This window comes from Symphalangus syndactylus, chromosome 2 (genome assembly GCF_028878055.3).
Source record: "Symphalangus syndactylus isolate Jambi chromosome 2, NHGRI_mSymSyn1-v2.1_pri, whole genome shotgun sequence".
Lineage (NCBI taxonomy): Eukaryota > Metazoa > Chordata > Mammalia > Primates > Hylobatidae > Symphalangus > Symphalangus syndactylus.
In genome coordinates, this window is record NC_072424.2 from 46,475,313 (window position 1) to 46,499,036 (window position 23,724).

The window sequence follows — 23,724 nt, forward strand, 5'->3', positions numbered from 1 at the left end:
TTCTCAGACTCCTGACCTCTAGTGATCTGCCCGCCTCGGCCTCCCAAAGTGCTGGGAGTGCCACCGCACCCGGCTGATACTTGCATTTTAAGGAAAATATTAAAAAAATTTTTTGACTTTAAAAAGTGGAGAAAATTATAAGAACAAAAAGGTAACTAAAAAATAAAAGAAAGATTGTGATGGTGTATTCTTTGTCTAATTCCCATATGATAAGCATTATCCATGCTTCTATCAGATCTCTGTAATTTATTGCTAGGCCTTGACTTTAGACTCTTAGGTTGTTTCCAATTTTTCCTCCATTATTAAGTAATGCTGCCATGGATGAGTTCTTGCACATAGCTTTTCCTTAAGGTAAATTCGAAGTGAGTCTTTGGGTCAAAAGAGATAAACATTTAAGTGGATTGAGCTTTAAGAGAAGGATGGTAGGCTAGAGGACCTGCCATGTGGATTCTGTATGAGTCTGTTCAGAAGCACTTCCCTCTATACTATCTGGTTTTTCCTCCTCCTCCTTTTTTTTTTTTGAGATAGAGTTTCGCTCTTGTTGCCCAGGCTGGAGTGCAGTGGCGTGATCTCAGCTTACCTCAACGTCTGCCTCCCGGGTTCAAGCGATTCTCCTGCCTCAGCTTCCTGAGTAGCTGGGATTACAGGCATGTGCCACTACACCCAGCTAATTTTGTATTTTTAGTAGAGACGGAGTTTCTCCATGTTGGTCAGGCTGGTCTCGAACTCCTGACCTCAGGTGATCCACCCGCCTTGGCCTCAAAGTGCTGAGACTACAGGTGTGAGCCACTGCGCCCAGCCTCCTCCTACTTTCAATATCCTTTACTCCCACTTGAACATGGGGAACGCTATTTTGAGGATCTCAAAACTCAAGTACAGAGTAACTGGATTTTGTTTGTTGGTTTTTTTGAGACGAAGTCTTGCTCTTGTCGCCCAGGCTGGAGTGCAATGGCGTGATGTCAGCTCACTGCAACCTCTGCCTCCCAGATTCAACCGATTCTCCTGCCTCAGCCTCCTGAGCAGCTGGGATTACAGGCACATGCCACCACTACCAGCTAATTTTTGTATTTTTAGTAGAGACAGGGTGTCACCATGTTGGCCAGGCTGGTCTCGAACTTCTGACCTCAGGCGATTGCCTGCTTTGGCCTCCTAAAGTGCTGGGATTACAGGCCTGTGCCACCCCGATTGGCCCCAGAGTAACTGGTTTTTGTATGTTTGTTTGTTTTGGTGTTTTTTTTTTCCTAGAGCTTAATTTCCTTTGTTTTTCAGAAAAAAAATACATTTTTACTCATTATAAGAAATCCAAATAGTATGTAAAAGGATGAAAAGGAAAGTAAAAAAGAAAAAAAATCACTAGAGGCCGGGCGTGGTGATCGCTTGAACCAGGAAGTCGGAGGTTGCAGTGACCGAGATTGCGCCACTGTACTGCAGCCTGGCGACAGAACGAGACTCTTTCTCAAAAAAAAAAAAAAAAAAAAAATCACTAGAGACTCTCTACCTAGAGGTAACAAAGGTTATTAGTTTTATTAACATTCTTCCAGGTATTTTATATTCTCCATATAGGAGATGAAATTTCAACTCAGTCTTTCTGACTTTGTAGTCAGTGAAACCTGGGTGTGAATTCTGTCTCTGCCTCTGGCTGCCTGTTAATCTGGATAAATTAACCTCTTCAAAGCCTCAGTATGTTCTTATTGTTAAAATAAATTCCCTACTTCATAGAGTGAGTGCGAAGATCAAATAAAGTCCCTGGCACTAGAAACTGCTCAAATGTTATCCACAATTTTTTGCTGGAAGTAGTATGGTATCCTTACAGTATTGACTGCAGCTAAATGTTGAAATTTTTCAGGTGCAAGTTGTCAAAATTTTATATTTTTCATAAGTAGTGATTATTGAAGGATAAATGTCTTATCATTTTCAAAGCCACTTAAAGGAGAAAGGAAAATAATTTTTCGGTTATTTTGGTTTTCCAATTGTATATCTGAATGATGTAAAAAAATATATAATAAAATAGGATATCTAGTACTTTAAGATGTACTTGAAGAACATGGTAAAAATATGTTCACAATAATATTTTATCTTAGAAATGTATTCAGTAAAAAATCCCTTTATTCAACTATCCTCTTGATTCAGGGGAAAAAAGGATTAGCGTGGGAGATAACAGAATAGGAAGTTTAGGAGATAATGAGACTTCTGTTTTAGTAAAGTAAATAAGCTTTAATAATTTTTTGGTCATGTATTCAGTTGACCAGCCTTGAAAATATTTGTAGGAAATTTTAAAAGTTTCTCTATCTCATCCCCCATGATAAAAATTATATGGAAGAAAAGCTGAATTGAACTTTCTTCACAGCACACTGAAAAATATCTTCTATAGCATTAATCAGATCACAGAATGCATATTTAAACAAAAATTGGACTAATTTATTTTTTATTTATTTATTTTTTTTCTGAGACGGAGTCTCGCTCTGTCACCCAGGCTGGAGTGCAGTGGCGGGATCTCAGCTCATTGCAACCTCTGCCTCCCTGGTTCAAGCAATTCTCCTGCCTCAGCCTCCTGAGTAGCTAGTATTACAGGCATGTGCCATCACACCTGGCTAATTTTTGTATTTTTTAATAGAGACGGGGTTTCACCATATTGGCCAGGCTGGTCTCGAACTCCTGACCTCGTAATCTGCCAGGCTTAGCCTCCCAAAGTGCTGGGATTACAGACATGAGCCACTGTGCCCAGCCGGACTAATTTATTTTATTTTATTTTATTTTTTTGCTTTTTAAAGATCCCAAACTACGTGCTTGGCTGTAACAGAATAAGGTGATACTCTCCTGGGTTTTTTTTTTTTTTTTTTTTTTTTTTTTTTTTTACTATGTCTTACATGCACTTTTCCTTTCATTTGAGAGAATGCCTCAGAGATGAGAAAGGAGGCTTTTGAAGAGGGTAATGCTCTAATTACAGCTGTTTCTAATTTTATTTATTTATTTTTTTGAGACAGGTTCTTGCTCTTTCACCCAAGCTGGAGTGCAGTGGCACAATCTTGGCTCACTGCAGGCTTGACCTCCCAGGCTCAAGCAATCTTCCTGCCTCAGTTCCCTAAGTAGCTGGTACTAGAGGCACAGGCACCATGGCTGGCTGATTTTTTCTATTTGCTGTAGAGACAGGGTTTCGCCATGTTGCCCAGGCTGATCTTGAACTTCTGAGCTCAAGCAATCCTCCCACCTCAGCCTCCCAAAGTGCTAAGATTATAGGCATGAGCCAGTGGCCCTGGCTCTGTTTCTTATTTCTTTTTCTAAGTACAGAAATCCTTGGGTTAGCAGATGTAGTATGGGGGAGCAGTTGTTCTCTGTTCTCATTTCTAGTGGATTGAAGGAAAATGCAACTTTCTTCATAACTGTGAGGATTAAGGGGATTAATGGCATTGAGAGAGATGGGGTAAGAGATAACGAAAAAGATTCATCCCTATTATCTTCTTTATAGCTGTTCCTTGACTTTCTACCTATGATGCAGGTTCACTAAGCTCCTATGGAACCACTCCAAAAACTCATGGTCATCAGGTCAGGTTTGATTAATCATATTCTCCCAACTCCAGAAGGATAATAAGGAAATACCAACTATAGCACATTGAGCAGAGAAGAAGATCATATACCCTAACTGGGGAAGCCCAGTATAGCAGGCATCTTGGCAAAAACAGGGAGGAGTTACTTTTTCTTCATCCCATGCAATTTCCCTCTTAGAGCAGAAAAATAGGCCTGGCTGACTATTGGGGGTTCGTGCCTAGTAAAACATTTTTGTGTATTTGAATTTTCTCTTCCCTCACCATTCATGGAACTGAGATTTGAAAAATGAAAAGAACAGGTGTCAGTTGAGAACTGATATTGAAAGCTTTGCTTTTCAAAAGTATGCTGAGAGTGTCTAGAGAAAAATAGCTTATCTTTCAGTAATAGTGCTTTAAAGCAGATAATGCCACCCCTTTGGTGTTAAAATGGAAGAGGTAATGCCACCCCTTTGGTGTTATAGAGGCATTTTTCTTTATTCATCACAATTTAAATTTAGTACTGTACAGCCTATCACAAAATTTGTCTCCTCTTACGGAATTTTGAGGTCCTCTTATTTTAGAAAAATACGTCTTCATTACATTTTATTTGCTTGTTTGTTCCAGAAAAATATACTGTCTCTTTATTTACTTCTGTGGCTTGAATTATTGCTCAGTTCTATTTTTGTGTTATTTCCCTTGATAGCCCATATCTGTTTATCTTGTTTGAAAGTTAGCAGATTACACAAACTGTTAGGAGGCAGGTTCTAAGTCAGCAAGAAGTGATGGTTCTTGTTTTGTACATTCTTGGGGGCAGAGACAGTAAGTAGAAACTGAGTGATTTGTGTAAGTACCCTCCCATTAATTTGTGTAATCATCCTTTAAGCATAGCATTTAAATCACCTGAGTTTTTAGCGGCCAGGCATGGTGGCTCACGCCTATAATCCTGGCACTTTGGGAGGCTGAGGCGGGCGGATCACTTGAGGTCAGGACTTCAAGACCAGCCTGGCCTACATGGTGAAACCCTGCCTTTACTAAAAATACGAAAATTAGCCAGATGTGGTGGCAGGCGCCTGTAATCCCAGCTACTTAGGAGGCCGAGGCAGGAGAATCGCTTGAACCCACGAGGTGGAGCTTGCTTTGAGCCAAGATTGTGCCACTGCACTCCAGCCTGGGTGACAGAGCGAGACTCCATCTCAAAAAAAAAAAAAAAAAAAAAAAAAATCACCTGAGTTTTAAAAGATAAAGATGGTGATGATGATGATGATGATGATTATTTTGATAATAATAATCTGTGTAACCCAGGCTGGAATGCAGTGGTACGATCTCAGCTCACTGCAGTCTTCACCTCCCGGGCTCAAGCTCTCCTCCCACCTCAGCCTCATGAGTAGCTGGAACTATAGGTGCATGCCATCATACCCACCTAATTTTTTTTTTTTTTTTGTATTTTTTTTTTTTTTGTAGAGACGGGGTTTCTCCATGTTGCTCAGGCTGGTCTCTAACTCCTGAGCTCAAGCGATCTGCCCGCCTCTGCCTCCCAAAGTGCCTGGATTACAGGTGTGAACCAGTACACGCCAGGCAGGGAATTGTGATTTAATTGTTCTCGAGTACAGTCTTTATTAAATGAGGAAACAGAGGCACAAAATATTTACAACTTGCTAAAAATTACCCACTACTAGTATGTGAATAAACTAGGATTTGACCTCAGGTCTAAGCTCACAGCTTTTGATTATTGGTTATTTGGAACACATTTAGAATATTATAGTATCAAAGTTTGTAATTTCCTTAAAAGAGATTAAAAAACAGTTTACTATATTTTTACATATCACAGTATTACATTTTTTTTTTTTTTTTTTTTGAGAAGGAGTCTCGCTCTTTCACCCAGGCTGGAGTGCAGTGGCGCAATCTCGGCTCACTGCAGGCTCCGCCCCCCGGGGTTCACGCCATTCTCCTGCCTCAGCCTCCCGCGTAGCTGGGACTACAGGCGCCCGCTACCTCGCCCGGCTAATTTTTTGTATTTTTAGTAGAGACGGGGTTTCACCGTGTTAGCCAGGATGGTCTCGATCTCCTGACCTCGTGATCCGCCCGCCTCGGCCTCCCAAAGTGCTGGGATTACAGGCGTGAGCCACCGCGCCCAGCCACAGTATTACATTTTTAAGATACTTTTCTAAAGGAATGTCTCTCAAACTTTATAGAGAAAGTTAGTGGGAAATAAAACCCAGTAGAATATGCATTTTACCTTTAAGTCTTTCTGAAACGTGGCACTAATATTCTGTTACATGAAGCTTTCTGAAGTACTTGCCTTTTTAGAGCAAAGGGAGTGATTAGAGGAAGGTACAGCAGTTGTTCCCTATCTCATAACATATTGTAGAAGTAAAGAGATGACTTTTGTAATTAATTATGAATTAATAGAAATTTCAGTTTTTATTTTGGACTCATAAAAGCATGAATTTAGTTGGATTCTGAAACTTTGAATCATGATAGACGTAGGGTTTTTTTATATAACTAGTGTTTTAAATATGAATGTGAATTGAGCTTATGAGACTTTGATTTTAACAGAACGAATAACCATATGTAACCCTATTCTCCAACCTCTCCCTTCATCCCCTCTCACCCCTATTTATCAGATCCTGTGCAGTGGGGAAAGTGGGACACAGTCTCAGATTTCCACAGCATCATTTAACTCAGTAAAACCAAGTATGCCTTCCAGTTTTTGAAACCTTGTATTTTACACTATACTTAAAAGATAGCTAGCTGACAAGAACAATTTAAAAATAGCAGACCATGGACAGGTGACAAAATGTCACGCTGGCAGCACCAGACTACATTATACAAAAATCACCAGATGTCACACACTTGATTCTATTTTCGCAGCTGATTAAACAGCAGTATTTGTTGGACAAAGGGAAGAAAAAAGAAATGGCCTCTTCTGAATTTGGAATCAGTTTTTCTTTTGCTGTTATATATTTTATTTTCCTCCAAAATTCCTTAATAACTGTAAAACTTAAGATATACAATATATTAAGTTAAAAAATTATGAAATAATTTCAATTTTAGAAAAGAAACCTTTACACATATACACTCCCTAACCTGGAAGACTGTAAATCAAAATGTTAACAGTGCTTATCCTTGGTGAGCTTGTTTTCTCCATTTTTCTGCATTATGTGATTTTTCTCCAATGAAAATATATTGCATTTTATAATCTAAAAATTACTTTTGGAGGAGGTAAAGAAACTAGCTTAAAGATGCTGTGAATGATTTCACTTTAAAAAATTACAGTATTAGTTGGGGGAAAAATTAGATTATATTTAGATAATTGATTCTGACGGATTTGGCCTTCTTGATCCAGAGTTTCGTTTCTTTTCTTTTCTTTTCTTTTCTTTTCTTTTCTTTTCTTTTCTTTTCTTTTTGAGACGGAGTCTTACTCTGTCTCCAAGCTGGGGTGCTATGACACGATCTCGGCTCACTGCAACCTCCACCTCCCAGGTTCAAGCGATTCTCCTGCCTTAGCCTCCCAAACAGCCGGGACTACAGGCGCATGCCACCACACCCAGCTAATTGTTTTGTATTTTTAGTAGAGATGGGGTTTCACCATGTTGGCCAGGATGGTCTCCATCTCTTGACCTCGTGATCCGACTGCCTCGGCCTCCCAAAGTGTTGGGATTACAGGCGTGAGCCGCGGTGCCCAGCCTGGAGTTTCTTATAAAATCTTTTGTTGCTCACTTTCATCCAGAGACCTGTTGAAGTCAAAGAGGTCAAAGATTAGAGAGAATACCAGGAAAGGTAAAAAGTGTTCTGCTTTTCACCAATTAGTGATACCTTCAATCTGCAAAACACTGCCTAAGGCTCTTGTTTTACTGCATCATAAGAAAGTTTAGGTTGGAAGTAATCAGTGTAAGATAGAGAATAATAACTTGAAAACTACCAAGCTTCCTTTCAGTTTCATCTTTCCAAGCTGAAAAGTTGTAGGAGCTCATCGAAAGGGTCAAAAAGGATTATGTAGGTGTGTTTAACTTCTGGAGGACAAAAAGGGTACCCCTTTACGTTTGGGAAACTAAGTAGTTATAGAAACATGTAAAAACTTAATTTGATCTAGTGGTTGTAAACTACATAATTCTTTACCATAAATGGTAGGCACAGGAAAGAAGAAGTCAAATAAGGATCAGCTAAATTCGGGTTTGCATGATTTCCTTGATAACTCTTTATTATTATTCTAGGAATATTTAGGGAATATTGCTAACTTTTCAGACAGCACACCCTCCTCTAAATATTCCTTGGTTAAAGTTTGAAAAGATCCTCCATATATGCGATTTCCTTAAGTTCTGATGGGCAGTGATTTTGAAGTCTTGATGGGCTTTTCGGTAGACTTTCCAGTGACTGGCTAATTACTGTTATATTTGAATACCCCAGAAAAGGGTGAAAGCTGGTTTAGAGTAAATCACATATAGTTTTCACAGATATTAATATTTCATGATAATGAATCCAAATAAGGTCTTGATTATCCAAAAATGATGGCGAGAACATTGAGATAGCTAGTTGAAATGAGAATATACTTTCTCCCTACTGAGTCAAAGCCTTGTTCTGGTGACAGTTTTTCCTATTATAGGTTCTGATCAAGGTGGTGGTAGGAGATAACACTTGTTGCCGACTGTAATTTTCAGGGACTCTAAAATGACTTAGGAACTGAAAAAACGTGAGGCACATAGAACAATTATATGTAGATACAGTACATGTATCTTTTAACAATGGGGTAGTTTTTGAAATTCCTAATAATTAGCTTCTAGTAAATATGAAAAGGTTTATGAAGTCTATAAAAAATAAAATAGATGATTCTTTTAGATTTTACTCATATGGCTTTTTAATAGAAAACATGATCTAATCTAAGAAAATAATTTTACTATATTACAAATGCTAGCAAAATTGTCTCTGCAAGACTAGAGAGAGATGAAACATTTTTCTCCTAATAAGGTTTGAAACAATAAAAACTAAAAATTTTCTTTGAAAGCTCTATAATGCTTCATGATAAAGTTAGAACAGTTTTATCAGAATCCATCAAATTCTGGTGGATTTTCTTATTTGTGGATGTATTTAAGATTTTCTCATTCAATACATACATACACACCAATACAAGTGACGCTTCACTTGGGAGGGTTTTGTTTATCCCTGCCTCTTTTTTTTTTTTGAGACGGAGTCTTGCTCTGTCGCCCTGGCTGGAGTACAGTGGCGCGATCTCGCCTCACTGCAACCTCCACATTCCGAATTCAAGTGATTCTCCTGCCTCAGCCTCCCAAGTAGCTGAGATTATGGGCACCCACCACCATACTCAGCTAATTTTTGTATTTTTAGTAGAGACGGGGTTTCACCATGTTGGCCAGGCTGGTCTCTTAACTCATGACCTCAGATATCTGTCCTCGTCGGCTTCCCAAAGTGCTGGGATTATAGGCATGAACCACTGCGCCCGGCCTTCCCTACCTCTTAGTATGAAATGACCTTTTACAAATCATCGTAGCCTCGGGAGCGATAAAAAGTCAGGATAGTCCTGTCTAGGCAAAAACTTCATTTGTTTATTAATTCATGATTCTCCCTTTTTATTTAAGGCAAATGCCCTGCTTTGTCTACTATGATGCTTTCCTTTTGGGCAAAAAGAACTTAATAATGCTGTTTGCCTCCAGTCCCCTGTAACGGAGTTTACTATCAAATGATGACTGACTCTTTTGCAATTATGTGATATAAAACTGTGTACGTTGTAAAAATCAATCATTTTAACCTTATCTCCAGCTTTTTCTGTATACTTTCTCCCCAAAATACTGTTGACATTTATTTAAACAATGGTAGTGAAATAAGATTAACATTTTTTGAGAATTTCATGATAACCCTTGACATAATTGAACATTAAAACCTTGCAGAGCCAAGTTTATAGATATTAGCTTTACACAAAAGCATTGTTTCAGTAACTATTTTGTTGAAGGAATTTAGTCAAGAAAGCTTTCTAAGTATATTTTTTTTCCATATAGGACTCTAATTTTCCTTTTGGTACATCTACCTCCTTGTCCCAAATAATTAATGAAAAAAACATAACAAAAATGTCTGCATCTTCCATTCTTGCCCCTGGGGGCCATTAGTTGAAGCATCTGTTTCTGACTTAACATCTTATAGACAGGGGTTGGCAAACTTTGTGAAGTGCTAAAGAGTAAATATTTTAGGCTTTACGGGCCACATGGTCTCTGTCACATATTGTTCTTTGTTTTATTTTTGGTTTGGTTGTGTTTACAAGCCTTTCTAAATGTAAAAATGATGCTTAACTCAGAAGCATACAAAAACAGGAAGCCAACTGTGTCAGCAGACGTTTACAACTCCTGTTATAGACTTAAGGATGAACATGTGGAGATTAGCATTATATTCAAGGTCATATCACTAGTTAGTGTTAGGGAGAGCTACCAGAACCCTAGATTTTTAGGCCAATCATTTTCCCCCATTCTATCTCTTGTATGAATTTTACCATCTTCCTTCTGGTTGCCATTCTGATTATTATATTGCATTTTTGAGCCACTATGAAACCTCTCTTTTTATTCTCTCTAAGCTTCAAATTTATATACTTGTTTGAATCTATTTTTTTTTTTTTTTTTGCTGGTTGAATGGAAGGACAGTATAAATGGTTGTTTAAATAAAATGCTTAATCCAAGGAGTTGGCATGTTTAAATTGGAATGCAGGAGATGTGTTAAATTTCAGACTATTATAACAGAAGCTTCTTTTTTTTTTTTTATTTGTTGTTGAAACTTTGGCTTTGTTTTAAGACTTTTCGTGTGTATGTTTTATGACTTTATTTTTAAAACTGTTGTAACTGCTTTGGCCTTTGATAGCATTGTTATAGATTAATCTGTTTTAGATTTTTGTAATGTTTATATTTTAAGATGTGTTTGAAATGATTACATTAAGCATTCTTTTTGCTTAAAATTATTTTATTTTTTAGGACGCATGGGGATAAATTTCCATCATCCAGGAACAGATAATATTATGGCACTTAACAGTAAGTCTTCATATGAAATATTCTATTAAATTAGCAGTCAAGTTTGCAGCATGTCATTTCTACATTCTTGATTGTTGGTTACATTTTAACCTTTCGCTGAAAGGAGTATAGACCATTGTTCTGTACTAGTGGTTCTCAAAGTGTGGTCCCTGGACCAGCAGCATCAGCATTGCTTGGGAGCTTATTAAAATCTCAGGCCCCATGACAAGGCTATTGAATCAGAAACTTAAGGATGAGGCCCACAGGTCTGTATTTTAACAAGCCTGTGTGTGATTGTGATTCAGGCTAAAGTTTGAAAATTACTGCTTCAAACCAGGGTTGGCAAACTATAGCTCTGCAAGCTGGATCTGTTTTTGTAAATGAAGTTTTATTGGAATATAGCCACACCCATTCATTTATGGATTGTCTGTGGCTACTTTTGTGCTACAAAGGCAGAGCCCACAAAGGCCAAATTTTACCATCTGACCCTTTACAGAAAATGTTTGCTAACTCCTGCTCTATACCATTGGGTTGGAGGAATGAAGGAGGTAGGTGAAGGGAGAGAGGAAGTGGGGTAGAGAATGTAATGTGAATGAATAAATCAACTTATTTATACATAACTCAGAATTTTTTCATTGTGGTAGATAGCCAGGTATTTCAAGCTGGACATCCAGGGGTCTCCCATTAATGGAATTTGCATGGTATATGTGTCAGCAGCTTTACAGGTTTGAAACAGTTTTGTCAGTATAATTGTTGGATCAAGTTCTAAAGCAGCAAAAACTTACTAACTGGAAAGTCATTATATTAATTAACACCAGAAGAAATAATCTGGGTGGTGTCAGCTCTCCTTCCTAGTGTCAATGGATCAGATACCTTTGCAGAAGAACAGTCTCTAAATGGAAATTGTTCATTTTCAGAAGGACCTATATGAGCCATTGAATCTTTCAGAATTTAAGTTTTCTCCTCTAGTAAATGAGTGATATCAAATTGTCTCCTCTCATCTTCCCAGATATACAAGCTGACTCTCAATACACATGGGAGACATACTGGATAAATCTAGGGTTGTGTACAAAATTATTTCTTTCCCTCTTGCTTGAGTAGGTATGTTGAATGTCATTGGAGTTCTTTAGAGCAGGTTTTAGGTTATCTCTAAAATATATATTTCACATCTCCTTGGTTCTGACATGCAACCAATGAGTACTTCTGAGAACCACTGGCAGTGCTTGATGATGCAGGTCCTAAGCCTCTCCACGCATATTTTTTTCTAGATTGCTAGTATCCCTTCCTTTTGGCAGGGTTAGGGGGATGGTCTTAGTGACAATAAGAATTCCAAAGTATCTACCTCTAATTTTCTAACTTCTAAATGAAAGGTCACTTTATATTTAGATTATGCTGCCTCTAACTTTTTTTCTAGTGCGATGGGAATTAATAAACATGCTTAACTTGCTGAACTTGAGCAATAATTAATTGTGAAAAGACTTCAGTTAGATTATGGGATTTAAAGTTGAATGTAAAAGAAAAGAACAGTATGGTAGTGTGTCTGCCTGAAGGAATGAGTGTGTATCTCAGAAAAGACCTAATTGACATGATGTGAATCCTCTTCTGCAAAAGGGAGAGGATATAGTTTGTGATTTTTTTGTGGGAAAAAAAAGGAGCTAAAAGACATTTTTCTTTTTAAAAACTTTTTATTCTCTTTGGTTTGATTTTCTTTAATTCTCTGCTTTTAAATCCAAGATTTCATTTATGCTCTTTCCATTTTGTTCATGTTGTGCAATCCCCCTTTTAGCTTCAATTTCTCCAATCCTTGAGAGAAGGGGGCTATTAGGTAATCTTAATGATTGTTTTCAGCATGAAGATACTGTTATTCTGTAATTTTTTTTAAGTACCAAAAGGGCCATTTTGCTGATATCTATAACAAATGTTGATGAGTTACACATAGTTGCAACAGATATCAGAGTGCATCAATCTTTGAATGTCTCTGTGATTGCTGCCCAAGGTCAAAGAACCTTGTTGTCTCCTTAAAATAAACTATACAAACAACCAGAGTTTGATGTTTACATTACATACCATCAGTTTTCTTTCAAAGTTGACTCCAGCTTGAGATGATCAGAACAAAAATATGCTCCATATAGGTACTTGTGGGACCTGCAGACTTCGACAAATTTGCTGGGATAAACCTTGTTTTCCTTTTTGTACAGTTGATCCCAGCCCATCTGGTGACTTACATATGTAGCATATGCACAAACACACACCTGTCTATTATTTTTGTCTTCTTTTTTTAAATATGTATTTATTTTTTATATTTTGTAGAGATAAAGTGTTGCTATGTTGCCCAGGCTGGTCTTGAACTCCTTGCCTCAAGCAGTCCTCCCACCTCGACTTCCCAAAGTGCTGGGATTAAAGGTGTGAACCACCACACCTGGTCTTTCTTTTTATACCTACCATTTGTTGCCCTCACACTTTTTGTCCGTGTCTGGTCTATCCTTCCTTTCTGTCAACCTTCATGTAGGAATAATTGAGATCGCTGGGCATGGTGCCTCACACCTATAATCTTAGCACTTTGAGAGGCCGAGGCGGGCAGATCACTTGAGGTCAGGAGTTCAAGACCAGCCTGGCCAACATGGAGAAACCCCGTCTCTACTAAAAATACAAAAATTAGCTGGGTGTGGTGGCACATGCCTGTGATCCCAGCTGCTCAGGAGGCTGAGGCAGGAGAATCGCTTGAACCCAGGAGGCAGAGGTTGCAGTGAGCCGAGATCACGCCACTGCACTCCAGCCTGGGTGACAGAGTGAGACTCCATCTTAAAAAAAAAAAAGGAATAATTGAGAAGAAGTAACAAATCCTGAAACATTGTTAATTCAGAATTGTGATTGTCGAAGGGACTAGGTTGAAGTTGAGCTGTATTTTCAGAAAAGAAGGGATTGGCTAAGAAAATTATAGCAAATTGAGACAGTTTGAATTTTTTTAAAAAAGAAAATGCGAGTCAGTTGTAGTTCTTTCTTTCTTACCCTTTTTTGCTATGTAAATTTGTGCTTCCTAGGTCTCTATGGAAAGCTGCCATTCATTAGGTTTCCCAAAAAATCTTCCATCCTTTTTTTGCTTTCTTGACCTCACCAAAACCTGTCTCCTAAAGATATGGTCTCAGTTCTCCTGACTTTATGGGAAAGATAGATGTCATAGTATACATTCTTCTCAGTACTACTTTCCAGCTTTGAATTGGCCAAGTTCCCATTTTTTGGTGTTCCTAGTGCATGCCCTTCAGTTATACCTTCCTCCGAGAATCACCACTGCTGACGTCATCTAGAAGACAGAAAATGAAGCTTGGAAGAGAAAGATAGGATACCACTATGGAAGACAAATAGGAGTTACCAGTAAACCTTCAGACATTTAGGGTGTGGAAAAATTGGCAAGGTTTGTGTAAACCAAAGAGTCTACTGATTTTTTTTGTTCAAGACCATGAATCTATTAATAGTAAGAATTGGCAGGCCAGCCTTTGTGGAGGAACCCAAGAGGCACATTCCAAATTTTGGCCTTTCTCAAAATATTAGGTGCTCAAGTATTACAGAATATAGAAGGGGAGGTAGGGGGAAGAAACTCCAATCCATCAGTTAAGACCTGCCACTTGTCTAATATTTACAAAATAAAGTTAGTTCTGAGGCAATATACCCCTTCTACTTAATCAGGTAATATATTTTTTCCTAACTGTTTAATAATTTTAATATTAAAATAATTTAATATTTTAATCTTCCTTACTTTTAAACAAGAACACTCGACGTTTGCATAATGTATTTTAATTTTTCCCATTGGAGAAGGAAGGCTGCTAAGAGTTCTTCTAGCTACATATGTAGTAGTAGTTCTACCACCCATATTTTTCTAATACTAATAGTAGCTTGTGTTTCCTTTTTCTTTTTCTTTTTTACATTCTAGGTCAGGGATGTCCAACCTTGTGGCTTCCCTGGGCCACATTGGAAGAGTAATTGTCCTGGGCCACAAATAAAATACACTAACACTAATGATAGCTGGTGAGCTTAAAAAAAAAATCACAAAAAAATGTCGTAATGTTTTAAGAAAGTTTACAAATTTGTTTGGGCCGCATTCAAAGCCGTCTTGGGCCACATGTGGCTTGCAGGACGCAGGTTCGACAAGTTTGTTCTAGGTGTAGAGTTGGTTTAGCATTCGTGGTCTTGTGTAGGATTGGTGCCTGACTTGGTGACTTTTCCTCTATTATGTTGATCCTTAGAAAAGGATACTGGTGCCTCCATGATTCATCACATAAACCAAATTTATGTTCAAATTAATGTTCAAAATCAGCATGCCTAGTCTTTACTCCATCTGACTGGTCAGTTTCTCTTTTTCCAAGTAGAAAATGGGCTTGGGAAAACAGATAAATATTGGAAAGTTGCTTGATAGGTACAAAAGCAGAAACTGGGAGTAGTGTTTCTTAAGGAATAGTATCATTCAGTTCTAGGAAGATGTCTTCGAAGCAGGCTGGAAGACATGTGAAACTTGAAGATGCAGCAATGAATTAGCAAAGCCAAAAGCGTCATCTGGAGTTAGGTAGATCCCATTCCCCCTTTACAAGCTATATGGCCTTGAGGCCACATTCTTAACTCCTCTTTGCCTCTGATTTCTTCACCTGTAAAATGGAGATAGCAATCAGTAAAGTGGTTATATATATTTTTTTATAACGCTTAGCATAGTGCCTTATTTGTAGATAATGCTCGTATGAGCTGCTATTGTGAATGTTTGCAACAGCCTTATTATTACCTTTAAAGATCTTTCTTTCTTTACATATTAGTTTCCAAAATATAAGTTTATCTCACATTGGTTACATTTAGGTAGATGCTTTCCTGATAGAATTTAAGACAGCACACCTGTAAGTCATTTGGTTACATTTATTTATTTATTTGGAGACAGAATCTCACTCTGTTGCCTGGGCTGGAGTACAGTGGTGTGATCTCGGCTCATTGCAACCTCTGCCTCTTGGGCTCAAGCGATTCTCCTGAATCTGCCTCCCAAGTAGCTGGGACTACAGGCACATGCCACCATGCCTGGCTAAATTTTTGTATTTTTAGTAGAGATGGAGTTTTGCCACGTTGCCCAGGCTGATCTCGAACTCCTGAGCTCAGGCAATCCGCCTGCCACGGCCTCCCAAAGTGCTAGGATTACAGCTGTGAGCCACCACGCCCAGCCACATTTAGATAGGTGCTTTCCTGATGGAATTGAAGACAGCACACCTGTAAGTCATCACATAAGCTAGCATAGCTGTATTGAGATGTGGTTCCAGTTGTTTCTGTGTGAATCTTTTTCTCTGGATGAAATACTTTCTATTACTTGACTTTGGAACATGCAAGCATGCGCTGTCTTTGGATCCTACTGGCCTTTCTCAGTTGTTAAATATCTTGTGATGTTGGCACTTTAAAAAGTGTCACACGCTGCTGTTTGGAATGTATTAATAAAATGATACAGCCACTTTGGAAAATAATTTGTAAAGTTAAACATGCAACTATCATATGATGCAGGAGTTCTCCTGGGAATTTACCCAAGAGAAAAAATGAAAATGTATGTCCACACAAAGTCATATATGCGAATATTCAAAGCAGCATTGTGGATAAACAAATTGTGGTACATCCATACAATGGAATACTACTTGGCAAATAAATAGGAATGAACTATTAATACATGCAGCAACATAAATGACTGTCAAAATAATTATGCTAAGTTAAAAAGCTAGACAAAAGAATACATACTAGATGATCCTGTTAATATAAAATTCTGGAAAATGTAAACTAATCTATTGTGACAAAATACCACAACTTCAAGAAAGGAATTTTTGTAGTAACATTGTCTTCTTTTTTCAGAGGACAAAAGTGAGGGCTTAGATCTTGGAGAAGAAGTCATGTGTAATGATGGCATCTAGTTGAGCAAGTTTCTGAATCTCCTTAAGCCTTTGCCTGAAAATCTGTAAGTGGGCAGTTAGGATATTTACTCTACCTCATTGTTTTTGTGAGATTCAGATGAAGTAAAGCACACTACAAATAAGGTATTATTACTGCTACATTTGGGAAGTAGGAAGCATAGTCTTACTCAGAGAAGATACTTCCAGAGAGTTTTTTTTTTTTTTTAAAGATTGTAGCTTTGTAATATAACAGAGATTCAATATTGTTTAAATTAAAAGTTTTCCTGTCATTCCTTTTCTGAGATCTTTGATGTTGTAATTAGAGTCTGTTACAAGTTATAAGGAGATAAACAAGAATTCTGAAGTACCACTTCCCCTCTGACAAGGAAAGATGATTGTTTACCCTCACTCTTCCTTATCAAAGTTTGTAACTTTGCAAAATTGAAGATTCCTAGAATAAAACCTAAGTAGTTTGAAGACTTAAAAGGAACCTTTTGATATCTTTCTTCTTTATTTTTTCTGTATCTCATGAATTGGTATATAAACATTTTGATATCTTAAGCCAAAAAAAGACACTCACCTCTTTAAAAGCTCTGAGGTCATTGATTGTTAAACAATGTATACATAGCTGATAACACCAAGAAACTTGGAACTTTAGATTATTCTGTTTTCTACATTTTCCTCTTATTAATGCCTTGAAAACATTTTAGAAGGTTTTGCTTATATTTCTATTTGAACTGAGGGCTGCCAGTGCATTTGTTGAATCAAAAGAGGCAATGTGAAAGGGCATTGACACGAACATTTGTGTTGGGCAGAGACTCCTGTGTGGCTGCAGAGCCTCCTCTTCCCCCTCCCTTTTATCCTCTGCTGGGAGTGAACTCCTTGGGGAGAGGCTCAGCTGAGAGGAAGTGGCAGAGAGGGAGCTGAGCACATGATGCCAGAATGGGAATAGAGCCAGCTTTGCTAGAATTCCAAATGGAATTTTCCAAAATTTGAAGAACACGTTGTTGTTTCTGTTCACTGTGAGTGGATATAAGTAAATAATTTCTTGATAGCATAAAAAAGTACAGTAAAGGAATCATCTTGAGATTCTCAGATTAAAGACATTTTGTCTGAGAATTTTTAACTTTTTGAAGACAAGATTCAGACTTTCTGTTTCTGTCTGAACAGGTTTCTATCTGAACAGGTTTAGAAGTAAAACTAATAAATGGTTGTGCTATGAATACGTTGTAAAGGATGGCTAATTTAAAAATGAAAAAATTAGAAGGATAAGTAATGTTCCACGACTTCCAAGTACTCAAATTTCAAAGCATTCTAGTTGGATGCTGCACATGAATGTGGTAAGGGACCTAAGAGATTGTTTTGTTTTGACTTTCTCATTTTACAGATTGGAAAGCTGAGATTCAAAAGCCTGTAGGAATTGGCCAGGGTGATATGGAGCTAGGAGCAGAACCTCTTGCCTCCTGGTTGAGGGTGGTACCTTTTGCTTTAGATACTTAATTGTTAAGAGTGGTTACATTATTATTATTATTAATTACTACCTTAACACAAACGTGCAAATTCAGTGTCTTTGGGAAAATAGTTTTTCTATTATTATTATTTGTCACCTTGTTTATGCTCTGAATGCTTAGTAAATTCTCTTTTCCTGAAAAATAAAATAGTAAACCTAGTTTACATGGCCTGATATTGAATATTGTCAATAAGTGAAGTCTGAAATGTTCTTGACTGACTTTATTGCATTTTGGAAGAAGTTCTTTGTATTTGTGAATGTGTCTAAAGTGACAGTATTGGGTAGTTCTAACCAAATAAGGAAGATACAGAAAACTGAAAATTTACTTACTTTTCCCTGTGGACTCTCCTGTTTTCTCCACTTGTATAGGCAGTGGAAACTGGACTTCACATTTACAGCATTCACCCCACTTGTAATTAACTATTTAATATTGGTGTTTTTCTTTAATGTGTATGCTTCAAGAGGGCAGAGACTAGCTTTTATTCACAGTTGGTCCCTGGCTTGAAGTATAATGCCTGGCCTGTTGAATAGGCACTCAATATGGGTGATCAGAAGAGAGGGAAGGAGGGGTGGGAAAATATCTCAGTGTGACTGTGAAAAGCACAATCTTACAGTCTTAGAGAATATCCAGTCCACCTTAATTTCTTTCTAAAAGATGTGCTTTAATTCTTCCTTTTGAAAGATGGTTATAACACATATAGATCTAGCAATGAACAGTTTACGAAGTGGTCTCACAGACCCCTGTGCTTTTGTAATGCTTACTATGGTTTTTCCAGAACATGGAAAAAAATCCACTTTTGTTGAGCACCAACTTTACCCCAGGACTATTCTCTTATCCGGACAAAACATGGCCATATGATAGAGTAGTGTGTGAAACTGGAATGCAGTTTTTTTCCCCCTTTCAACTTTTAGGTTCAGGGGGTACATATGCAGGTTTGTTACGTGGGTAAATTGCATGTCAGCATGTTGCTAATGTCATACAGCCAGCAAATAGCTGTATAAGGTTTAGACACACAGATTATTCTGCCAACCAGTTCCTAATCCAGTGTGATTTTTAATCTTTTGGATTTTCCCAAAAGGTAACTTGGGTTTCATTTAACTCCCTTATAACAATTAAATAAATGATACTTTATTGATTGTGGAGAGTCAATATACTTCCACACATGTTCAGTGTTACTTTCAGAACATAGTCTCCCTCAATAGCAGCAGGAATTTTAAATGCCTTCTTTTCTTTATTACCCTCCACACACATACACTTTTATTATATGGAAAAAGGTTTGTGTTTTTTGTTGTTGTTGTTGTCTTGTTTTTTCAGCTGAATATAGTAGAAACAGTGCAGTTTGAGGTAGGGAGGCAGACAGATCTGAGTTTAAACCCCAAATCCATCACTTATTTGCCATGTGACCTTGTGGCAAGTTACCTGTCTTTTTTTGTTTTATTTTTTAAAATTTTTTGTAGAGACAGGGTCTTGTTATATTGCCCAGGCTGGTGTTGAACTCCTAGGCTCGAAAGATCCCCCTGCCTTGGCCTCTCAAAGTGCTGTGATTACAGATGTGAGCTACTGCACTGAGCCTGTGTCTTTTATTTTAAATGGACACTTTAACCCCTCTTTACAAATGGTAAGGTTAAGTGTGTAGTGCTCCTAATACTGTATCTGGCAAGAAATACACACCAAGGCTGGGTGCGGTAGCTCACACCTGTACTTCCCAGCACTTTGGGAGGCCAAGGCGGGAGGATCACCTGAGGTCAGGAGTTCAAGACCAGCCTGGCCACCATGGTGAAACCCCATCTCTAGTAAAAATACAAAAATTAGTCAGGCATGGTGGTGCGTTCCTGTAATCCCAGCTACTTGGGAGGCTGAGGCAGGAGAATCGCTTGAACCCAGGAGGAGGAGGTTGCAGTGAGCCAAGATCACACCACTGTAGTCCAGCCTGGGCAACAGAGTGAGACTCTCTCTGGGAAAAAAAAAGTACACACCAAACAAATGTTAGTCTTTGTTTCTTCCCTATTCTACCCCCTTTCCTTTGTTTCCTTTTGGGTTCACACTAATTCTCAACTCTAGTTATACAATCAAAACAGGAGCCAAAATAGAAAACACCCATGCCTGAGAGATTGTAATTTCATTGGCCTAGGGTGAAATCTGGTTGGGGGTGGAGGGTGGGCAAGGGATACAGAAAGGACCAGAATTAGATGTGTGTCTATCTTTATTTGAGGATGAAGGAATCAAGTAGTATCGGGACTATGCTGTGCATATCCTAGTGTTCTTTCTTTTCCCTCAAGATTTGGTCTGCTTTTATTCCCTGAAGTTTTCCCAAGCCTAGATCAAAAGAGGAAGGTGTTTTTGAAGGATCAGGGCAGGACTGATATGAATGAGCAGCTTCTCCATGCTACTGCAGCCCTTCCCAAATGTCCAGGTCAATTCCTTGACATAACTTTCTTCTGTGAAGGAACTCTCCTTCCCACATGAGAGGAGCCTTGTTGATAGAGAGAAGACAACACTGACCAACGGGCCCAGCCGTTGGTTCAGCTTAAGTTCCTGAACACACCAGTACCCATTTTGTTTACCTTCTCTTCTTTCTGTATTATTCCTTGTATTATTTGGGAGTTCAGAAATGTAGAACTAGCAAGTATTAGCTGTCCTGAACAGTGTAGGAATTGAGTCTTTATATACAGTTGTAGAAATCTCATGAGATTTTTGGCATAGTGGTTCAGAGAAGATGGTTTGTTGAAAACAGATGCCAGATATTTGAGTGTATACTACTGTAGTAAGCAATTTCAGACCTGAATTGGACAGATTGATCAGTATAAAATACAAAATACTCTGTTATGTGATTACAATTCTTAGAACTTTCTTCTTTCTTTCTCTCTCTTCCTCCTTCCCACCCTCTCTTTCTTCCTCTCTCCCTCCCTCCCTTTCTTTCATTCTCCATCTTTCTCTTTTTTCTTCCTTCTTTTCTCTTTCTTTCATCAGTTATTGTTTCATTTAGCAATGTGCTACTGAAATAAAAGCAAGGTGGTAATTAATTATTCTTAGTGGAATGCTGTCAGGTCACGAGTATGAGGGTGCATAAACGTCACCTGATGTAAGTGGGTGTGGATGCCCACTCTCTCCAGTAAGGTATAGCAGTATTATATAGAGGAATTCTTTATCGAGGTTTGTTTCCAGAGATGTCTTGTCTGATATATTCATTTTTAATTATCTTTTTCTGTTTTGATGAGGAATTTAGGAAATGAACTTGGAAATTCTAGAGTGATTACTTTGATAACATGTTATATATTGAGAAGTTGTATTAGTATCTTATATGTTAAATGTAATTTAGAAAGTAAATTAATACTAAGTATGCAGGGACACTGAAATGTGGTATAGCAAATCCTTGAGCTTGTGTTTTGTACAAGACAGGAAGAAGAATAATAGAGGAAATGGACAGTGTGGACTAGGTGTTTCCTAGGGAGTAGAAGAGACTAGATGTTAAGGCATGCAGGTATCAAGATTTTTATACTCTCTGAATAGGTGCTTACTTGTAATGATAATACTGGAAGAGTAGGTTGAATTGGGATTACTGGAATCTATGGGTTGATGTATGGAATAGTGAGAATGAGGATCTGAAAGATGGTTGGGGCCAAATGATGAAGGGCTTTGGATGCTTCATGAGAAGCTTATACAGACTAGTATTGTCTTAGTGGAAATTAGGTTTATCCAAAGGAGACTATTCAGGCTGATATGGAATATGGAAAATGATTTCTTATGAAGAATATTGAATTCACTAAAAAGAGTGAATAAAAAAGAGAAAACCAAAAGGTGCTAAAGTAATGGCCCCTCAATAAAGGTGGGATTAGGCTGGGGTCTGTGGGTAAGAATAACAGGAGAGTGTAAAAAAAAAACTTTGTAACAATAAGAATGGTCCTACCATGGAGTATACAGATCTTCGGTTTTCTAGTTGTGTTCTATGGAATGCCAACATCCAAGAAGGTACTTTAAGTGCCACTGTGGGAGAAGGATACCCAACATTTGGGGCCATGGGTCCTTGCCATGCTTGAACTTGAACAGCCTTGCTTTAATACGTTGTCTTTACTGGGGGAGAGAATGCTCTGCTACTGTATTCGTCCATTCTGACACTGCTATAAAGAACTGCTTGAGGCCAGGTGCAGTGGCTCATGCCTGTAATCCCAGCACTTTGGGAGGCCAAGGCGGGTGGATCACCTGAGGTCAGGAGCTCGAGAGCAGCTTGGCCAACATGACGAAACCCTGTCTTTACTAAAAATACAAAAATTAGCTGGGCATGGTAGCAGGCATCTGTAATCCCAGCTACTTGGGAGGTGAAGACAGGAGAATCGCTTGAACCTGGGAGGTGGAGGTTGCAGTGAGCCGAGATTGCACCATTGCACTCTAGCCTGGGCGATAAGAGCAAAACTCCATCTCAAAAACAAAACAAAACAAAACAAAAAAACCTACTCGAAACTCAGTAATTTGTAAAGGAAAGAGATTTAGGCCAGGCATGGTGGCTCACGCCTGTAATCTCAGTACTTTGGGAGGTTGAGGCAGGTGGATCACCTGAGGTGAGGAGTTCGAGACCAGCCTGACCAATATGATGAAACCCCATCTCTACTAAAAATACAAAAATTAGCTGGGCGTGGTGGCATGCACCTGTAATCCCAGCTACGTGGGAGGCTGAGACAAAAGAATCGCTTGAACCTGGGAGGCAGAGGTTGTAGTGAGCCGAGATTGCACCATTGCACTCCAGCCTGGGCAACAAGAGCGAAACTCCATCTCAAAAAAAAAAAAAAAAAAAGGTTTAATTGACTTACAGTTCTGCATGGCTGAGGAGGCCTCAGGAAACTTACAATCATGGCAGAAGGGGAAGCAAACACATCCTTCTTTACATGACAGCAGGAGAGAGAAGTGCCAAGCAAAGAGGGGAAAGTCACTTATAAAACCATCAGATCTCGTGAGAACTCACTTCACTGTCACGAGAACAGCAGCATGGGGGTAACCGATGCCATGATTCAATTACCTCCCACCGGGTTTCTCCTGTGACACATGGGGATTATGGGAACTACAATTCAAGATTAGATTTGGGTGGAGACACAGCCAAACCATATCAGCTATTTAGGGAGAAGTTTGAAAAACACACACTAGAATAGGCTGAGAGACTTGAAGCAAGCCTCTTTATTCTTTTATCTCATAATATCTTTATTAAGTTATTCTAGCAGAACCAGGTAAAACACTTTTCTATTAGTTCCAGAAATAATTCCTGTTTTGCTTAAGATACCTGTAGGTTTCTTGTAAGATTTTGAAAGCAGTGAAACAGAATGTTGCAAAAGTTCAGTTGGTGAGAATACAGGATATATTTTCTTATGTTCCTAATAGCAACTAAATTTTCTGACCAATCCACAAAAATACCTATAGGCATGTATCATTTTATTGTGCTTCACTGTATCATGCTTCATAGAATTGTGTTTTTTATAAATTCCAAGTTTGTGGCAATAGTTGTGCTGTTTTTCTAACAGCATATGCTCACTTTTTTTCTCTATATCATGTTTTGTTAATTCTCACAATATTTTAACCTTTTTCGTTATTACTATATCTGTTATGGTGATTTGTGATCAGTGATCTTTGATGTTAGTATTTTATTTTATTTTATTTTATTTTATTTTATTTATTTTTTTTTTTTGAGACGGAGTCTTGCTCTTTCGCCCAGGCTGGACTACAGGCACCCGCCACCACGCCCGGCTAATTTTTTGTATTTTTTAGTAGAGACGGGGTTTCACCGTGGTCTCGATCTCCT

At 38.3% G+C, this 23,724-nt stretch overlaps 1 protein-coding gene across 11 annotated transcripts in view; it reads left to right on the forward strand.

Moving 5' to 3' along the window:
• Positions 1–23,724, forward strand: part of CPEB3 (cytoplasmic polyadenylation element binding protein 3) — a 249,785-nt gene that overhangs the window by 100,041 nt on the left and 126,020 nt on the right. For 10 of the 11 annotated variants that reach the window (XM_063629959.1, XM_055255505.2, XM_055255549.2 and 7 more), the window contains one exon: positions 10,493–10,549. The exons of the other annotated variant lie outside the window; for it this stretch is intronic. In XM_063629959.1, coding sequence (XP_063486029.1) covers positions 10,493–10,549 — 57 coding nt within the window. The remainder of the gene's footprint in view (positions 1–10,492; positions 10,550–23,724) is intronic. 11 annotated transcript variants of the gene reach the window in all.